Below are 20,177 nucleotides of genomic sequence, written 5' to 3'. Positions count from 1 at the left end.
ATTGGTATTTGGGAAAATGAACAATCCCTGGTATTTGGGAAAATGAAGTCACATTAAGGAAAACCCAATGGCATATAATTTCATGTCTCATTCAGTTCTAGGTCCAGTCATAGCCCTGTGAGGATGTGCTTCCTACATTAAACACACTGTGTTTAATAAAAGTCCCAAGTCTACAGGCAGTTCTCAGGTCACTATATTGAATGCTTGTATACCTTTAGCAGAGTATAAAACTGGGAACTGAGAGGCCAAAAAAGTCAAAGCAAGTTAGAAAGGAAATTAGAAAAATCATCTCTCATTTGAGTCTACAGCTTGATTAATTGGAAATTAGTGTACTTCCTTTAGAACTTGGGGGCGAGAGAACCTCAACCCTATGATGGCAGATGGGTGAGTCCTTGAGAGGTCTGTGCATGAGGAAAAGGACGAGTGAATTAGAAAGTCCCACCATAATGGTACTACTGTCTTCCTAGATACTCAATCACAACAATGGCATAAGGAACAAATTCCTAACCTCTAATCTAACCTCATTTGGGGTCTTCAAACTGAGTCAATAAATACAATAGACACAATAGGAGGTCCTCATGAAACCTTCCCAATCTCTCCTGACTGGAATAATGAGGCATCTGTATCTCTCTGAGCCAACAACATGATTATCTGTGTGTACGTCTTCTCTCTCCATCTAGGCTAGATCACTGAAGGCAGAGACTATGGCTTTTTATGTTATACTATATTTTACAAAGTCTTAAAAATTACTTTCTTTTAAATAAATAATGGAAAAGAGCACTTTTCTTCCTATATACTCCTCTGGTACCAACTGATTCATACATTTTTACCAAGTGCAAAAGCAATTTTCTTGCTTCAGAAATGGACAGGTACCTATCTTTCTCTCCCTTTTTCCACATTCAGTAATTACCTCCCTGTATTTCAAAGTATTACATTCAGCCACAACCTTAGAAGAAAAATTTCACTGAGAGATGACACATTTCTCTAGATTTTGCCTGTTTTCTGCTATGTTTTTGTTTTTCCTAAAAGTAAAATACTGTAATTATTTAAACACAAATATGGATGTTGCTATAAGGAATTTTTTAAATGAGGTTAACATTTATTTTTCAATAAGATTTCGTTAGTTCATTTATTTCAGAGGGACAGAGAGAGAATGAGAGCAAGCTTACAAGCAGGGAGAGGGGCAAAGGGAGGAGAACCTAAGCAGATTCCGCACTGAATGCAGAGCCCAATGCAGGGCTCAATCTCACAACCCTGAGATCAGAACCTGAGCAGAAATCAAGAGTCAGATGCTCAACCAATCTACTGGGCCACCCAGGCACTCCTAGATAAGGTTAACATTTAAATCAGTAGACTTTGAGTGTAGCAGATTATTCTCCATAACATGGGTGGGCTTTATCCAATCAGTTGAAAGCCTTAATAGAAACAGACTGAGATCCTCTGAGGAAGAAGGAATTTTGCCATGAGACTACCTTCATGCTTGAGAGGCAACATCAACCCTTTCCTGGGTCCTAAGCCTGCTCGCCTGCCCTGTAGATCTAGGACCTACCACCTCTGCCACAATTATGTGAGCCAATACCTTAAATAAATCTCTCTCTTTGCATATATTTATACACATTCTATTGGTTCTGTTTCTCTAGAGAATACTGTTTTATGTAAGGTCTGGTGAAATTACAAATAAAATTGTAGAAACAAATTACTAGATTTATATCAAATGTTCCTGACACACTAAGTATTATATATAAAGGCAATAATTTGCTCTGAAAGAATTAGAAAGTGGCCATATTGATTTAAATTACTTTTAAAAAGGCACTTTACATATGACAGTGTATAGTTTTTAGACCAAATTATCTTTTTTAAAAGATATGTTCTCAAACTGTAGAACTGAGAAAAGTAAAGGATATTTAAACTTTTGAAAACAAGTCACACTTAATGGCATTATTTTTTAGTTTTCTACTCCAAAAACCTAAGACCCCTCAATGAACATGCTGGCGACATTTCAGGCAGCTCCCTCAATCACACAGTAGAGACTAGCGTTCCTTTGTTGAAGTGAAAAGTAACTGCTACTACTTGACTGTGTACATAAAGAATAAAAAGAATAGAAATGAAGTAATACACTAAAATATAGGGCATGGAGTTGGATTCAGAAATGAAATCTACTATACTTCTCTGATTTTGTTTTAAATCAGCTTGTCAAACACAAGCAATGTAAGATAGTTGTATCTTAAAAATCTAGACACTGAATTTGTACCACAATAAAATTTATACTTGAATGCCTTTATTAATATCAATTGCTTAAGACAGTTCCTAGCAACTTGCAAATCACATCTCATCATAACTGTATTACTCGTTTATGACAGTTTGCATTTTTGTTTTAAAAGATTTGCTCATAAACATGTTACTTTTACGTTACCCTTTGAGAAATGAACTAGGTGGTATGTATGATGTACTCTTCAAAAGACATTTCAATCTTGCCTCCATTAAAACCCTTTCAAATAACAAAAACCTAATAGAAATGCTAGCTTTTGATGGAAATCAGCATATACCCAGACTTATTTATTAAAATAATAACGTAGAAATCTTGCCTAGGAACAATATTGTATGACAATAAGGGTGCTAAAAATCACTACATTATTAGAATGACTGACTTTGACTTAGGCATCATGTTTTAAGACTAAAAGGAATTGTTATTGTAACATATTTTGACACATTAGATGTCATTACAAAACAACTAGGAGCTTGCAGATGGAATACACAAACAGTGTAAGCATGGGCCATTTCTGAGAAGCAATAAGCTTCACCTGGGAAAAGAGCTGAATGCAGCAGGACACAATAAACCATTATCCCTGTTACCCCAACTCCCAAGAATTCACATTCAGAGCATAATAATTAGTAACTCAGAGGGTTTCAGACAAATGATCTGGCTAAAGTGCTCGCTTCAGCAGCACATATACTAAAACTGGAACGATACAGAGAAGATTAGCATGACCCCTGTGCAAGGATGACACGTAAATTTGTGAAGCGTTCTATATTTTTTTTAATATTTTTTAAAAAGCAAAAAAAAAAAAAAAAAAAAAAAAAAAAACAACCTATAAAAAAATCCTAGCTAATAAAAGTCTGCCTGAGACGCTATCATTTCCAATACAAATTTAGTATCCAGTTTTAACCTATTAAATGTTTCACAGAATATGCGTCAGGCACAGGCGAAGTCGCCAATGCAAATATAGCCTTGATTTTGCACAGATCAGGCACATGCTGACCAACCATGCCCTTTAGTCGCACAGTATAGACAAGGCTACACCACCCCATGGTAGCACCTTAGGGAGGCCATCTACTCACATGGCCTTGGTCATCCAGTTCATTGTTGGTGAGCTTCAGCTTGTCAAAGCTGATCACTTGTCTCATCCAAGTCTCTCCTGAGGCAGGCGAGTCTGGATGAATGTACACTCGTGGTGGCACAGGGGAGTCAGCGTTACCCGCCACCATCCATTTAGAACTGTGGTAAACATACCTAGAAGGCAATGACAAGGCTCAGGATAGGAGCTACTGTTCCTTGGAATTTCTGAGTCAGTAGAATCAGACAAGCTGTGTATCTTTTAAAGTCTAAAGAACAACAATTTGCTCTTTACATCCAATACATATTAAAATAAGATTTCAAGCACTTTTCAAGAACTCTCTGAGGCAGCAGAGGTCTCCTGACCTCTCAGAGTAAGTGATGTGTTAAGGATTTATGCATACTATCACCACTATAAATTCAAGTATCATAATTCTTAAGAGTCACACTTATTCATATTAGACATTCCATCTGTATTCTGATATTTTCCATTTTACATCTGGACATTCAATTGACATGAAGAGACTCTTGTTGTCAAGCTTAAAGTTGTCAAGCTCACTTTTAAGTAAATCTCAAAAATACTTGAGAGGTATACCTTAAAGTGTCCTACTTCCTTTAAGACCACTTTCCATTTTAGGCAATGTACAGACGGATTAGATGGATGATAGAGAGGCAAGGGGAAATTGCAAATGTTCCAGAACTTTTATTTTCTTAGAAAGGTAGTTTTAGCTATGATCATTTAGAATGTTTTCCTAATTCTATTAAACTAAAAATTGCAGATAATGGATTAAGTTTAACTCAAAATTTTTGTGTAATCAAAACATATAGGTCTTTATTTTCTAAATTTCTTTCTCTACTGTTAAAGAAAATTCTTTAGTTTTAAAATACCACTAATCAAAATATACATCAAACTTTGAAAATGACAGTATATATAATTAATATGACTTTTCTAATTAAGAGATCAAACATTCTCTTCTGTTTTTTATACATGTCAAATATATTGACTCCATGAGAATAATATACTTAAAAACAATGTTCCTGGCAGTAAATAAGATCATAATATCTAATCCTGTATTCAGGTATTCATTTATTAATTGCTAATTTAAAATTCACTAATTCGAAAACTAGAAACTAAGATACGATGATTCACTTAGAAAAGGGTATAAAATGAAATTATATACTTAAGTGTTTCCCTTCCATTTGTATTTTAAAATATGACATACAATTTAAAACAATAATTTGTGGATAGTTTCAGAGAATTCTACCTGTGTAGTATGCAAATTTCTTCTAAAAATAATATGAAATACTTTCAATAACATCTCTGGTGAGCCCCTCTGCTTCAACTAATGTCACATATTTCATTCTCTTTTGAGTTCAATATGCCTTCTATTCTTTGATTCCTTGTCTTGGGAAAAAGATACACACAAAATTAAGAATAATTTTTTTAAAAACTTCTTGAATTGGTATAACATAATTTCAGTAACTAAGTTCCTAAGTGCATGGACTTTCTGAATATTAATTTTACATCACAATAAATCACAAGCATTTTAAATTTGACCAAATACCACTCTTTGACAGCAGAAAATAAGCCAAAAACTTTTTTCTACTACTGCTAAAAGTTAGAAAATAAAATGCAAATCTTAGAAATGCAAGAAAAAATTGCATTATAGTTATTTCCAAAGTGAACAGAGTAATATGCTCTATCAAAACCTTGAAAAAGTACACATATTCAATAGTTCAAAAATCCATAGCCACCTAGAGAATAAATGTTAACCATTGCAGATTCTTTGTGAAACATTCTAAATACAATTGCTAAAACCAAACTTCTTGGGAAGCATTATAAGTGAAACCAAATTTATGATTTATAATTTGAGCTTTTAAAATTTGACATCTTAATACCTATACTTGAAATTTTTCCTGCTTTATGTGAAAATAATAAGAATCAACCAGGTAAAATAAACCATCCAAAATATATGAAAGATATTTGGAGACGTAGGAGACAAATTTGGAAATGAAAGGAATAATTTTTAAGCTCATTAAGAATTACATTCTCTTTCTCAACACAAAACCCAAATTAGAATATGGATTTTAAACCAAGTATATTTTATATTTAAAGAATAAAAAATGCCTCTAGCTCTTACCATGCAGCAGATAATTTTAGCAAACTCTCTATGAGTTATTTAATTAAAATAAACAAAACATAAACAATAAAACTGTCTTTTTTTATTACCCATCTTTTTAGTATTCCATATGTGCCTGTACTAATTAAATCTGTATACTTTTGACATCGGTAAGCCTGTTTCAAAAAAGCAACTCCCTAAATTTTAAAAAGTGATAAAAACCAAATCTGACTTCATTTAAAAACTTACTACATTCTCTAGTTGTTTATTAAAGTTAAAAAAAAAAAACATAGAAACAAAGACGACCAAAATTTAAAGCATCTTCTGATCTACTCAAAATTTCCTTTTGAAGTGTTAGTATTTTTAACTCCTCTGAAAACTAAAAAGCATTGTCCATTGGAAATTACTGATCTGCTTACTTGAAAAAGAAAAAGAGCAAAGGTTGGTTTAAAACTGAAGAACATGTATCTTTTCCAACTCTACTTGATATCCAGATAATACATCTTCTTTCAAAAAATAAATCTTACAATATTCTTTTTTAATCTACTGTGTTAACTACCAACCAAAAAACAACAGTAAATTAACAAACTCATTGCCAGTTTAAAGATGTCCTAATATATGATGAATTATGAGATTTTTCTAAATTCAATAATTTCCTAAAATTAAAGGAAAAACGCCTGCCAACAGTAATGATTTCAGACACAACAAGAAAAGCGGAATTTATTTAAGAATCAAAGTCATCATAAAGAAAATGAAACATTTCTTCGAATATTATATATATTTCTATAAATTTAACATTTCCTCTCAAAATTCTAATCAAAAAGTCATTATAAAAGACACAAGTTAACAACACTAAACTAGCACCAATTTAAAGTTCTCCATACTTAAAAGACATTTCTGTATCTGTTAAAAGCAAAACAAAAATTAAGTTTCCGCATTTACTGCAAGAGAAGGCAGCGTCTGGGCTACTAGAACTGTCGGGAGTGGATTATAGATCAAGAAATACTACAGGCTTCTGGAAACAAACATCATAGTCGTCACAGATGAAACAGGCAGAGCCTGTAAAATCCTAGCATATTCTTATCCTCTGGTATCCATCTGATCACTGTACCTGTATCTTTTGTTGTCCACTGGCACAATGTCCATGGCAATGTAATACTGCTGGTGAGGATCTAGTCCTGAGATCTTCACTCTCATTGCTGGAAACATGCGCCTAAGCATACGGAGGGGAGGAAACAGGGTATGGGTTTTGTTTTTGTTTGTGATTAAGCATTGAGAATGAATAAGCGAAGAAACCTCTGGAAACCTTTCTATTTTTCCTATGGACAAATATATAGCATTCACTTTGATAATGTAATTCAAAAAACTCAGGATACAGGACATATCAAAACTGAGGCTTTTAAATGTAATTTGTTGTACCCTATCATGTACTGTGTTTACTGAAATGTCAGTACAGCTAAAAGGAAAATAATTATACACTGAAAAAGTAGTAGCACTAAACAAAGCAGTTTATTTTTTAAATAAAAATCAGTAAGCACATTTACTTTAATAATACAAATGATAAAATGTTCCAAAGGTAGAAATAGAAAATTTGAATTTGTACAAGTGATAAAATATATTATAATGTGAAATTTTAAAAGGGTTATAAAAAACCACAAGGAGCCAATGTGCCATGCTATAACCAAACAATATGTTCTTTATTGAGACAGGACTTCCTGTCTGCAGCATGGTAAAGGTGAAGTGCAAAAGTTGCTCTAAATTTGAAAGGTATAGTAAAACTTCTTTATTGAAAGCAGAAACTAAACACAATGTATATTTACCAAATCATTCCTTCCCCCACTATACCCTGGAAATACTTTCTCATTTAACCACACTTACTCAAAACTTGGCTAATTAAAACAAATGAAAATCTGCATTTCTCTAGGCTTCCCAGAGATGCATATGAAAGGAGATGCTATAGTACTGGAAAGCTATCTTTTAAAAAGGACACAGTAGCAAGAATATAACAGCAAATTATTGTTTATAAAATACAAATAGATTCGTTCCTTCTTTTTTTTTAAAAAAAAAACTTTCATCTAATGATTTATGTCTAGGACCCTGCCAGTTAATCTAATTTTTGCTAATTTAACCTTATAACACGAATTTTAGTACTGTTATTTACCAAAAACTTTTTCTATAATAATAATGCCATTAAAGACCACATCCAGAGAAAAGAAAGTCCATTATTCCTAACTAGGCATGAGAACAGTTTAATATGCTGGCTGTTTTAGTGTTATTTCAGTGCACCTGTAAGATAAAGAGTAAAGGTCTTTAACTACATCCTTTATAAGACAACTGTTGCTTTGTGTTGTTGAAGACTGAATTTGGATCATTAATAAAAGCTCTGTGAAAATGTAGAAGGTAGCATATGGATTCAATAAAATATGTTTTTGTAATTTCTAATAAGTTTGGATACTTTTATGCTATCCAGGTTTTGGCCATGTGTACTCCCTGAAAGAGTCGCTGTGCTTTTTAAAGTTCCTTTTAAGGAAGATATTATTCATAGATTTCACTGCATTAAATGAGCTGAAAACTTTAAAATGCAAATATTTCTGCTCTTCCCTCAAATTAATAGTATCTGGCCAAATCTTTTTACTAACTGGCCAAATCTTTTTACTAACTAACGGATGTGCAAATTTCACACTTTCAAAAAACAGATATGCCTTCTTACAATTTCTTTTAAGTCTTCTTCAGCAAATTTAGACGAACGTGTTGGATTTCATTTAGAAAAATATATGTATAACCACGTAACTGGCTCTACAAACAGAATGGTTTTTAAAAACCAGGTAATTATTTTTGCAGAGATTATACATGTATTACTAATGATTCCAGTCATTTTTTTTTTTCATTCTAGTAGAATACCAAAATAGCACGAGACATCACGTCCTTACATTGCTAGGGTATCTTTTGATAAAGAACCAGCTTGCAAGTCTGGAATCTAAAAAAAAAAAAAAAAAATCATAGTTTTCTAAAGAATAAACCGCGTTTCTTAAAAAAGCGGGAGGTTAAGGGAAGCAATGTGTTCCGTAGTTCCAGAAACGATAACCAGCGCCTAACCAAGCGCCCAGGCAGCCGTCGGTCTCGGGAACCACGACTCTAACCACCCAGCGCGCCGACTACCTAAGCCCCGCGAGCGCGAGCGCCTGGGCGACGAGGCTGATTTCTCCCTGACCCCCGGGAGGGCGGCGGGGCTGCGCGCCTCCCCGACTGCCCTCCGGGGCGGAAGGCACGCAAAGCCAGTCTCCGAGCGCGCCGCAACCCGGGCCTTGTCCAATCTGTGCAAAAATGCTGCCCAGAGACGCCACAGCTCTGCAGGCCCTCACCCTTCCGGGCCCGACGGGGTGGGGGGGGGGGGGCCAGGGCCCCGGGATGGCGACAGATCGCCCCTTACCTGCCCGCCTTGGTGATGATCATCTCCGTGCCGATCTCGTGGAAGCGCTTCCAGAGCTCTGCTCCCTGTAGATCCACCCGCGGGGCCTGCGGCGAGGGCAGCGGGGTCCCCGGCCGAGCCAGGGCGGGCGCCGGGGACCCCTTCGGGGATCCTCCTGGGGACGCCAGCGGGGAAGCGCCCTGCAGGAAGCCATCCTCGCAGCCTCCTGGGCAGCAAAGGGCAGAGAGGGGTAACGGTGAGGGCTCGGGAGAGGAAGCTGGATGGGGAGGCTGAGCCCCGGGGGGCGGCTGGGGAAGGCGGAAACGGGACCAAGAGAAAATGCGGGGCGGGGGGCTTTCTTGCCTTCGGATTCTTCTAACCTGCAGGCCCAGGGGTAACACCCGCTCTGCCCGCCGAGGGCACTCGACGTACAAGCCAGGCCCCCAAGTGCCGAGTCCCGAAGAGGCTCGAGGGCCGCGGCCACCCCTCCCACGCAGTCCCCGCGGGGTCAAGGCCCCAACGCAAGGTCCGCGCAACCGCGGGGGTCTAGGATACGTGCCCAGCTGGGCTTGAGATGCGCTCCTGAGTCTAGAGCCCCGGCGCAGACCCCGAGATGCCCGCGACCCGAAACGCACACAGCAAAACCGCCCGGCGTCCGGGGCCCCGGCCCCCCGTGCCTGGGCCTCCCTTCCCGTTAGGCGTCCGAGGCCCCTCGCTCTGGGCCCGGGCGGAGGCATCCTCTAGAAAGCTCTTCGGCCTCCCCGACCTCCCAGAACTCCTCAGCCAAGCGGCGAAGGGCCGATAAGAGCGCGAAAGGCCAGCCCCCCGGCGCCGCCGGCCTCGGCAGGCAGCGGGAATCCAGAGGCGAAGGGACGGGCTCAGCTACCCCTCGGGAAACCACGTTTGCAAGTACGCCGCCCTCTTCCTGGTTTGCCCAAACTGTTTAGGGCATCCGTTCCGGTTTCGGGGGGTGGTTATGCCGTCGCTTCCCCCCACCCCCTTGCTTTTAAAAGTTAGGAAAGAAAAAAGAGCACCCATTGGCTGGAACCCCAAGGGAGGCAGATGCGTAAGGCGCACGGACCTGCACGGCCGAGAGCCGCCAGGAGCAGCGGCCGAAGGCGCGGGTCGCCAAGGGGGCGGCGGCGGCCCGGGAAGCGAGGCCACGAGCCGCATTTTCACCGTCTGGAGCGCGCCCCGAGTTGGGCGGCGAGAGCGGCCCGGGCGGCTGTGAGCTTCGCGCCCCAGCACCCGAGGCCAAAGCGCTGGTGGCGCAAGCGCCCCGGGTACGGCGGGGCACCGCGCGCGCGCGCCCTTCGCTCGCAGAAGTTCGGGTTCCCCGCGGAATCGGGAGGGACGCGCGGCGAAGAAGTTAGGCGGGAAAGGGCCGACTCACCCGCGGCTCCGCGGGAGCCGCAGCTCCGTTCCAGGTCTGCGCAGCTCCGGGCGGGCCCGGAGGCCGCCGCAGCCGGTGGCGGGAGTGCAGCGCCTTCGTCTCCCTCGGTGGAGCCCTTTTCGCCGGCGCCACTGCCGCGGCTGCAGCCTCCGTCATCTACGGCCCCGGCCGCCTCTTCCGCGCCCAGCTTTCGTCGCTTCTTCTGAAGCTGTTGCTGCTTCTCGGCGCCTATCAGCGCCTCCACGGAGAAGGCGTGCGCCTTAAGGCTCAGCATGCTGCACGGCGAGCCCCTCCGCTTCTCGGCCATCCCCGCCGCCTGGCGCCCGCCCGCCCCTCGCGCACATACACTCACGCGGGCACACGCACACACTCGCTCTACCACCCCCACCAAAATCTGAACGCCTCTCGGGGCCTCCCGCAGGCCGATCTGCCCCCTTCCCTGCCGCGGGCAAAAAAAAAACAAATTTGGCGTTTCCTCTTTCTCGCTCGTGTTGGGATCCGAGGAACCAGCGACGCGCCCGCCAAGTTTCCTTCCCTCGGTCTCTCGCGCGCTCTCTCACTGATGCACTCCTCCGTTCCCACCCCCTCCACCTCCTCCTGCTGCTCCAAGATCTGCTTCGACTGATGCGCCAGAGAGGACTAACATGGGTAAAAAACACTCTGCGGACACAAATTAGGGATTGTAATTGAAATTTGTTGCCTTGATCTGTCAGCACTTCCAGGCAGGAGAGCGGTGGGAAGAACTTGCTCATTAGTGTCAATAAAGCGGCGGGGGTGGAGTCTGGAGTCCTGTCAATCACGGGGAGGTCCAGCCAATCAGGCGGCGCCGACTGCGCGCAGCCCGCGCCCACTTCCTTACAAGGGCTCAAAAAAAAAAAAAAAAAGAGTGAAAAGCGCCGCCGTCTGGCTTGGAAGTGCCAGCCCCGGGCGCTGAACCCGGTCAGTCTCTCTGGCTGCCACATCCCAGTCCAGCCAGAGTCTCTAGTTTTCCTCACCCAGACCTGGAAAGGGTGAGGCTCCTGGCTTTAAAGCAAGATGATCACCAACTTAGAATATCAAGAATCTTCCAAGAAACTTTAAACTCCAGTCCCACTCCCTTATCACTTAATATTGCAACAATTCAGAACATTTTTTGAGCGGGGACAATTCACAGCCACCAGGCCCGTCCTGTCTGATTTAAACATTCCTGCATTCAGTAGCGCCCAGTCTCCCAGGAATGGCATTAGACTTGCTTATTTGTTTATGTTTATGTTTTACTTAGTGGCTTTTTCTTAGGGAAGAAGTGAGAATTCAAAGCATATTTAGGAGAGCAAAATTTTACATTATCGCTTAAGTCTCTCCTATTTGTTAGCCTGTAAAAGTACGCCTTTTTCAGGAGCCTCCCTTTCCTTTCAAAGCATGGTAATTTTAAGACGTTAAGTCTTGGGATTTTAATTCTGTATGTCTTCAGTGATAAAGACTTAGCTTGAAATCCAAAAACTTGGCGAGGTGAAATGTTTTAAGGGACAATAAAATTTCCCTTGGAGTTTTTTTTTTTTTTTAATGACTGTGATTTAACCTAACTCCATATTTGTCCTGCTGTAAACGATTTGCCACTTCTTTTCTCACGCCTTTAAAGAGCCAGCTTGTTTCTTCAAAGCAATTTTTAAAAAACACATTTTAGTTGAATAACACCAATCATGCATCCATACAGTTCATAGTTTTAACTCGATTTTTTTTTGGGGGGGGGGTCAGAATTAGCTCCTAAAATGGATTTGATGTAAATAGGACAAATCTCGTACAGAATGAAATTCCTGATGCAAAATACTCTTAAATATTTGGAATAAAAGCACGGATAAAGGGTTGTTTTTTTTTTTTTTCTCTCGCTCAATCAACCTCCACAACTGCTGGCTTCCTAGTTACCTCGGACTTCTAAGTTTTCAGTAGAGCCATAGGAAGTAGCTTCGCCACTAAGATCTTTTTACCGCAGTTCGGTAAACTTGCTTTTAAGCGTAGCAAGGTAACTAGATGAGCGGGAACCTGAGCAGGAGGTGCCCAGGGGCATCCACGCACTCGCCTCCCGGCGGGGCCAAGCAGCCAGAATCAAAAACGACTGAGTAACACCCACGCGGAAGAGAGCTCTTTTAAACGCCCGAGAAACAGATTTTACTGGAAGGAAATGTTGAGATGTTTTGCATTTGTAAAAGAAGGCTTGGCAAAAGGTCTTGGAGCTCTGCAGATCCCGGAGGGCGCCCCAGGCGGGTAATACCTAAAATGTGAGCGCAAACCGGGTTTCAGAAGCCAGGCCGAAGGGGAATCGGGCCTGGGAGAGCAAAGAGGCCACCTGGAGAACCTGGGCTGGGAGTGGGGGTGGCAGGGGGTTGCTCCAGGAGCTCCGCGCGCTGGGCGTCAGAAGTCGGCATCAGCAGCCTGCGAGGTCCGAGCGCCCGGCTGCAGGCCCAGGCTCTGAATGATGAGGAGGAGCGACCCAAGCTCCTGAGGGCAGCCTTTGAGACCTTGGAGCAGGCTTTGAGGCCCCTGGGTGGAGTCACCAGGACCTACAGGCCTATACTCCCCCAGCGGACCGAGAAGGAGCAGCTCGTACTGAGAAACCTAAGGCCGCCAGGGACAAACGCCTTTTCCAGACGCGAAGCTTGCGGTGTAGATGGGTTCTTGTCCATTGATATGCTCTGCAGCTCAAACTGCTATAGAAGGGGCTTAGACGGCCTGCAGGGGCGCGCTCTGGATTGCGCAGCTCAAAGGCCTCCTCTAATCCCTCTGCCACTTCTTTCAACTTTACCTGCGATAGAAAGGGGCGCAGACCCCAGAACCTAGGGACACCGAAGTCTGTGTCCACATAGACGACAGCTGGAAAACTGAGCCTCGCAGATAGAACGTGGCCCTTAGAAATAATCCAGGTGTGCACTAGGCGGCCAGGGCAGAAGGAAGCAAAGCGTTGGTCCCCGTAGTACAGGTCCAGACAAAGCTTTGGGAACCCTAGCGATAGAGCCGCACCGCCGCTGGTTGCCTCGAATTCGCGCTGGATCTGGCTCAGGCTTCCGGACCTAGCAGGACCAGCTTTAGTCGACCCCGCAAAAGCATCTAGTCGCAGACCTCACCGCACCAGGACCTTTTTTTTTTTTTTTTTTTCTGGGAGACGGGGACCGAACCTCTCCCAGGAGCGGGAGGGAAGGAAGGCCAGAGTCCGCAGGCGGGAGGATTCTCGGCCTTTCGGAGTGACCCCGAAGACAATGCCTTTACAAGGCGTTTTCTCAAAAGCCTGTCTTGCGCGTGCCTGGGCCAAGCCAGGGTCTTGCATTTTGCTTTGTTGCGAGAGCAAAAGAAACGGGACAGGACGCGAATTGGCAGAAGAAAAATTCGGTGGAATACGTGTGTGCACATGTCAGTGCTTGTGTGCACGTGAGTACGCCCGTGCGCACTAATCTATGTGTGCACTTGTCTGTATGGGCCTGTGTGCGCGGATGCGCGTGTGTGCACCTGCGCACGTGTAAACGTGGAAGAGAGCTTATGTACTGGGAGCGTGCGCCTCCTGTCACTTTAAGAGAGAAAATGTCTTTTCCCAGGTTGTGCTACATTAAGGAAATGATTAAAACTGGATTAAACTGTCAGCCCTCTGGCAAGACTAACCAGGCTCTATTTCAAATAAAAGCCACCCAGAGAAGAATATTATCAGAGTGGATCTGTCTCCGAGACTTGGCTGGAGGGGAAAGGGTTTACGAGCCTCGCAAATCCATATCTGGGAGAATGGTACCTAGTGGAATCCGTATCCAGTCATAGCAAAACTAACGGGATTAAAAAGCATATCTGGTTCCTCCTGTTTCTTTTCTCTCTTTCTCTTCGTTCTTTCACAGCTTAACATTGGATCGTTGCAAAGGATTCTTTTTCGAAGCTCATTCTTTCTGTAGCATCCTGCCGTTTTCATCGGATCTAAACTCTATGTTTAGACAGAGTCTGCTGTTTCTTCTTACTTAAGTTGCTATTGTTTATATTTTGTATTGTATATTCTTGTACTTTATTTAGAAGCAATTGTTTATTTTTAATTTACAAGTTTTAAAATCCTAAGCGGCACCATTTCATTCTCTAGATTTCTTTTTCTTTTTCTTTTTTCTTTTGCACTTGACAACCGCTGTAAGTTTCCAACCTCATGTCTGATTTCCCTGACTAAAGATCTGACAAGGGGAGGTTTTCCCTGGCACACAGGAGGGTCTGTTTTTTGCCCCTGTACTCCAAGTGCACCACTGTAGTCTCCGAATTTCCAAAGAGGCAGGATCTGGACTTCCTTCCCACACATAGAAAGACATTTTATTATTCGCTAAAATACTAACTTACAAGAAATAGACTAACTGATGAGAGAGGCTGAAGGAAGGCCCCATCCAAGCCCAAAGAGGGACACTTATTTGGCTAAGTTGCTTTGTAACTTGATCTGGGAAGGAGCCTTATCTTAATTGGGAGCCCGGGATGCCTGAAGCCCCCCCAGAGTAACGGTACCGCGCCACACACGTGGGCTAGGGCTCGCTCTCTCCTCCATTCCTTTCCTTACCGTTTCCCACTCTCTTCCTTCTCCTTTCTCCTCCTACATATTGTTCTTCTTGCCCTCCCTCTGATTTGAATTAATAAAAATAATAAGCTATAATCTGCAAGTTTACAAAGTCTACAGGAATAAATTCGGGTGGCCAGGGTCTGGCTGGCTGCGCTCTTCGCGCGCTGGCTTCTCTGCGGAGCCTCGGGCTCCGGCTGCAAACCCAGGCCCGGCGCAGGGAGAGATCCGGTCCCGCAATTCCTCGCTGCTCGATTCTGCCGCAAATAGCACGCACAGACAGCACCTTCCCACCGGCTGGCGACCGGTTACCGTTCTTCTCTTCAACAACCAGTGTGTTCCGCAATTCTGATCATCTGAGACTGAGTTCGTCCACCAAAGAACTCCAGCAGCCTACGGAAGAGCCCTTCAGGGGTCGAAAAGGTGGAGGCCGGAGGAGGGGGGTGCACAGAGAATCTTGTGTAGTGTTGGTTTGTAAATCAAGGCTTATTTCTCGCTGGGGCTTAGAAGGTTTTGGTAGAGCCAAAGGAGAGTGTGCTCTGAGATTAAGTTTGTCTTCATTCCTCCATCCCTCCCAACTCTAAGTTTTCCAGCTTGGAGACGGGAAAGGAAGAGATTCTAGAAGGGGCCTCTGACCTTCCACGTCGAAGGGTGGTGAGGGAGTGTCCAGAACAAAACTACTCCGTTAGGCTAATGAGCTTCCCCAATCATGTCCATTTACCAGCAGTATCTGCTCTGCTTCCACAGGATACTGCAATTATTTTTCATCCTGCGCTGAAAAAAAATCACTGCTTCACTTCCTCATTCACGGACCTGGCACTCCTCCCACAGCCCTACAATTAGGGGTTAGTAACAGAAAAGTCCAAGAAGGCCACACTTTCTCTGTCACTAAAACCCGATTCAAATATAAGATGGCTTGAAGGAAGTAATAGAAATAACATCTAGATGTAAGTGAATACCCAAGTATGGGTAGTTGGACCTTGATGATACCAACATTTCAACAGGTCGATTTGTATATAAATCTGACTAAGACAATGAATGGGGAAATTAAATAATATCCTCCAAATAGTAAATGGGCACTTTAGGAGCTTATATTATACAAAATTATGTTCAAATTGATTTTTAAAATATATAATACTTTTATGTTCTTGGAATTAAATACTTAATACTACTTCCCTATAAACAAAGATTATCTTGAGTCTGCTACTTTAGTAAAATGAATTGAAAATGAAAAAAAAAAAGAAAGAAAATGGAACTAAGCGTCCTTATCTAGGTGCCATTTAAGAACTACTAGGTATGGTTTCTAACTTTTTATAAAAATTACTACATCTTTTAATTGGCTGTAAATTGGGCCCTGTTCTATCACAACTGTAGATACCAAAGTTCTTAAACAGTGGAAATTTTGTGCACATTTATATAATCTGCTGAAAGTGTAAACAATGAAGAATGTGACTGGCATTTATTCATATTTTTGTACTGACAGATGAGACATTTCAGTTTCAGCTGAATGAAAAGATTTTTAACAGTAATTCAAAGTTAGCATAGGAATTGCACAAAAAGAAGTGAGCTATTGAAAAATAGTAGTAATAGTGTGAATGAACCCTGATTTAAACACGTGGGCAAAAAATTTGACAACAAACTATGACGTTTCTGCATGACTTTTGGTTTTGTTTTCTTTTCACTTTTAATTGTGTGAACTCTTCCATCCTATAAGAAATGTTTCATGAACAATTGAGATCAATGAAAAATGAAGAGCTTAGTTCTTTTCCCTCTAAAAATATAGGGGGGAAATATTAAAATATGAAACTTTGTCTTAAATAAAATAATTGTGCTGGAATATATTTCCAATACGGGTTTTCAGGAAGAGCCAAATGAGAATCTTCAAGCAAAAGCCTAAAGAATAGTAATAACAAGAGGAACTCTACCCAAACATTTCAATGTTTTGAAAAAGTTGCTTGTAAAGGTCCTTGGCATCTACAATACTGCATTTCCAAATCCAGCCTCATGAAGAAAGAGGGAGGAAAAAACCTATCACAGGCCATTGGTAATAGGTGATGTAAATTTAGAATAACTAGCATTTCTAGAAAGACTTCTGCTTTTTTATGTTAACCTTTAGTCTTTGGTGCGGGTTCCTTCTCATATTACATAAAATGTACTTTAAGAAGCACTCACTACCTGCTACAGATGTCCAGGAAAAACTGAATTATGAAAGTCGGAAACATATGGCAGTTGCCTATTGCACAAGGAAGGTACATATGAAAGTTATAAATTTCTTTCTTTAAGTCAGCATTGTAAACGCATTTTATAGGGTTCACAGTATGTATTACATCTGTAGATTTAATTTTTGAAATATACGTTTTTGGAGATATTTGTGGTTTGGGATTCTAAGAGAAAGAACTCATCTTGATGTGTTAGAAATAAAGGGGGAAAAACAAACAAAAAATAAAATAAAATGTGGAGAAGCAAACACATTTCTTTTAATTTCCCAGCTGGTTATACTGAAAAGGACATCAGACTGTCTATTGGCAAAGGATGACTCACAACAGGGGTATTGCATGTCAACATAACATTCTGAATTTATTGAGATCCCCCTTCGAAAAAGCAGAAACGTCAACTTGGGGAAATCCAGGTTGGGGCCGATGTAAAAACCACCAGATTATAATTAGATCCTGCAAATATCAAAAACGCAGCAGTTCACTTTACTCTTGAGAGAGAGAAAAAAATCCAAATACTTGCTGATCTTTTTCCAATAAAAAGATTAGATGTAAATTTATCTCATTTAATACCTTTGAAACTACGTATTTTGATTGCAATCATAATATTATAGATTCAGTATTATCAATGGATATCAAGTACTATCAACTACCAAAGTATCATCCCTTAAACCTTCAAAATTATTTTAAAATAATCCCTCCAAAAAAAAATAATCCCTCCAATTTTCTACCTGAAGCCCCCTGTGGTAACTTTAAATTTAATTTTACTTTGTGGATTTTAAAAGTCACAGCTCTCTTGTTCAAGTTTATTTGAAGAAAGGTAAGAAGCAAGTCATGAGAAAAGACTTGGTCAAAAAGGAGTTTAAACAAATATATACTTGTACCTTAAAAGTGGTAGGCAAGTGCCTACAGGTAAGGTCACTGTGGGTTCAGGTCAAGAAAACCATCCTCAGATTTATGCTGTGAAAGTGGGAACCTAATCTCCCCTTTGTTGTGCTAGAATGAAATTTACTTGGGGGTAGAAGTAATGCAGAGTAATAGCAGATGCACCCTTCCCCTGCATAAGTTCTATTTGGTTGTGTTTTGAGTTTCCCTTTATGATCAACTGTTGAGTGGTCGCCTGCATAGATTTTCTCTTCTTTTCCAGTTCCTGCCTTACCTGAGGCTAGTCGTGGCTAGGTTCTTAACCACTTGGTCTAAGTGAGGCAGTTGAAAGTTGAGCTTTCATTATTGGGGGCTTCCACATAGGCCGGCAAAGGAATTTCTGAGGCGTAGAAAAGACTGTCGGATTCATTTCTATGTATTCACAGAACTTTGTGATAAGGAGAGTGCCAGGACAATTTCTGATTTCCTTCTTTTCCAAGTTTTAGGTCACTTCCGAGCTCCCACCCAGTCCTTCCCAAAGCATTCTGCGCCCTCTCGCTAGCATTTATAATTAGAGCTCTTCAAGGAGACCCCCAAAACAGCATTTATTATTCGTTAATATTTAATAACAAAAACAGCAATAATGGTAAAAAGAAAGAAATAAAGTATTTCAGTTTCCGGGGCACCCTGGAATTTCTGGGACGGATCCGGTTGGTAAAACATTGAGGGATTCACAATCCCCATGAGGTTCCACGCCTAAAATCAAAATCCTGTCTGGGTTTCTGAAGCTCATTTTGCTTTGGTCAATATCTGCGTTTTCTTTCATTTTGTTTGCGTTGCCTTCTGAGCTTGGTGCTTTTTTCTTCCCCCACTGCCGAAGACAATCTGATTTACTGTTTGACTGAGAGTTGCATTTCTGTTTAGAAGGTGAAACGTCCAAGTCAGTTAGCCAAATTATTCCCCGACGGCTCCAATATTGCGCCAGAGTCCCAGAGTCAGTTATTTTTATGTCTGACTGTATTTCAAATGTGCAGGGTGATAAATAAGACCCGCCTCGAGCTGCAAACTATCTCAGTGTGATGAAGAACAATTGACAAAAATTAACCCAGCCAAAGCATTGGGGTTTTCGCGAGCCGCTGGAGCATAAATCAGCCTCGCGGGCTGCTTCGGGAAGCTGCGCGCTCGGAGCCGCGCGTCCGCCGCGCGCGGTAGTGGCTTCCAGCAGCCGCTGGGCTCGCCTGGCCCTAGCGAGTGGGGCTTGGCCGCGGGGACCCGAGCGAGGACAGGACGCGGTCCCTGGATCAGAGTCCTCCCAGAAGGGACTCACTGGCGGAGGAAGGCTTGGCTTTTCTCCCTAATTCACCATCTCTAATTCTCCAACCGTGTGTGTGTGTGTGTGTGTGTGCGCGCGCGCGCAAAATCAAAGGGGACTAAGGGAGGCCAACTTGGCAGGGGGTATGTGTAGGGTCGACGGGCAGGCAGCAACAATCTAGACTGTTTCTGGATCCCCAAGGAGTTCCTCTGTTCGAGTCACTTGAAAGGCACGTTCGTCCTAGCTATTAACAATCAAACCCTTCCCGGGAAACCGAGGGTGGCTCCCTGGGAAGCTCTGCGGCGGCGCTGCAGCTGCTCCTGTCCGGACCCCGCGTGCGCGTTCACTTGCCAGGGCTCCCGCCCCGTCCCGGGACGCTGGCTCCCACTGAGCCCGCGCCCTCTTCCTCGGGGCGAAGTGGCGGGCCACGGCGCCCCGAGCCTTGTAGGTCAGGCAAGGCAAGGGGCGCCCTAACCAGTCGCCGCTGGCCCGCGCCACCTGTTGGAGTGGGGAAGCCGGCGACGCGCGGCTACCGGCGGACTCACGCTCAGCGGCCAGAGTGAAGTCCGGGCCGCGGAGCCGCGGGTTTCTGCTGATAAGTGCAAAGAACCACCGTCTCGGTGCTAAGTGCACAGTAAGTGCGAACAATACAAGGATCATTTCCTGGGGCGTTCGCTGTTGGGAGGCCGCTGGGGAGTTACGGAGGAGTGCGGGCGACCGCGGCCCCTCTGCGCCTCCCCTTGCCGGCGAGAAGGGTGAGCCTCGGCCACCGCCCGGCACGGCGTCCGGCTCAGTGACTTCTCCAGCCCCTTAAAGCCGCACCACCCTACCCGGGCAGCCTGGGAGGCGAGGAGACCCCGCGGTTAGCGCGTGTGGCTTGTGTGCCTGCGTGCGTGCGTGCCCGTGAGCGCGCGAGCGTGCGCGCCTGGAGCCGCCTCGGGCTATCAACCGGGCGTAGCGCCGTAGAGCCGGGGGGGATGGAGTGGAGGGGAGCA

General features: G+C 43.2%; 1 protein-coding gene and 1 non-coding gene across 2 annotated transcripts in view; one reads left to right on the top strand and one right to left on the bottom strand.

The window, feature by feature from the left end:
- Positions 1–10,983, bottom strand: part of TBX18 (T-box transcription factor 18) — a 28,540-nt gene extending 17,557 nt beyond the window's left edge. Inside the window, exons 1-4 of the mRNA XM_072832166.1 lie at positions 10,257–10,983; positions 8,885–9,089; positions 6,566–6,667; positions 3,340–3,511 (exon numbers count right to left, since the gene is read on the bottom strand). Of these exons, the coding sequence (XP_072688267.1) occupies positions 3,340–3,511; positions 6,566–6,667; positions 8,885–9,089; positions 10,257–10,563 (786 nt within the window). The 5' untranslated portion in view covers positions 10,564–10,983. The remainder of the gene's footprint in view (positions 1–3,339; positions 3,512–6,565; positions 6,668–8,884; positions 9,090–10,256) is intronic.
- On the top strand, positions 2,930–3,036 carry LOC140637475 (U6 spliceosomal RNA). The gene has a single exon (XR_012034576.1). It is a non-coding gene; the product is annotated as a U6 spliceosomal RNA (small nuclear RNA).
- Positions 10,984–20,177: the final 9,194 nt, after the last annotated feature.

Source organism: Canis lupus, chromosome 7 (genome assembly GCF_048164855.1).
Source record: "Canis lupus baileyi chromosome 7, mCanLup2.hap1, whole genome shotgun sequence".
Lineage (NCBI taxonomy): Eukaryota > Metazoa > Chordata > Mammalia > Carnivora > Canidae > Canis > Canis lupus.
This window is presented reverse-complemented; position numbering and strand designations above follow the sequence as displayed.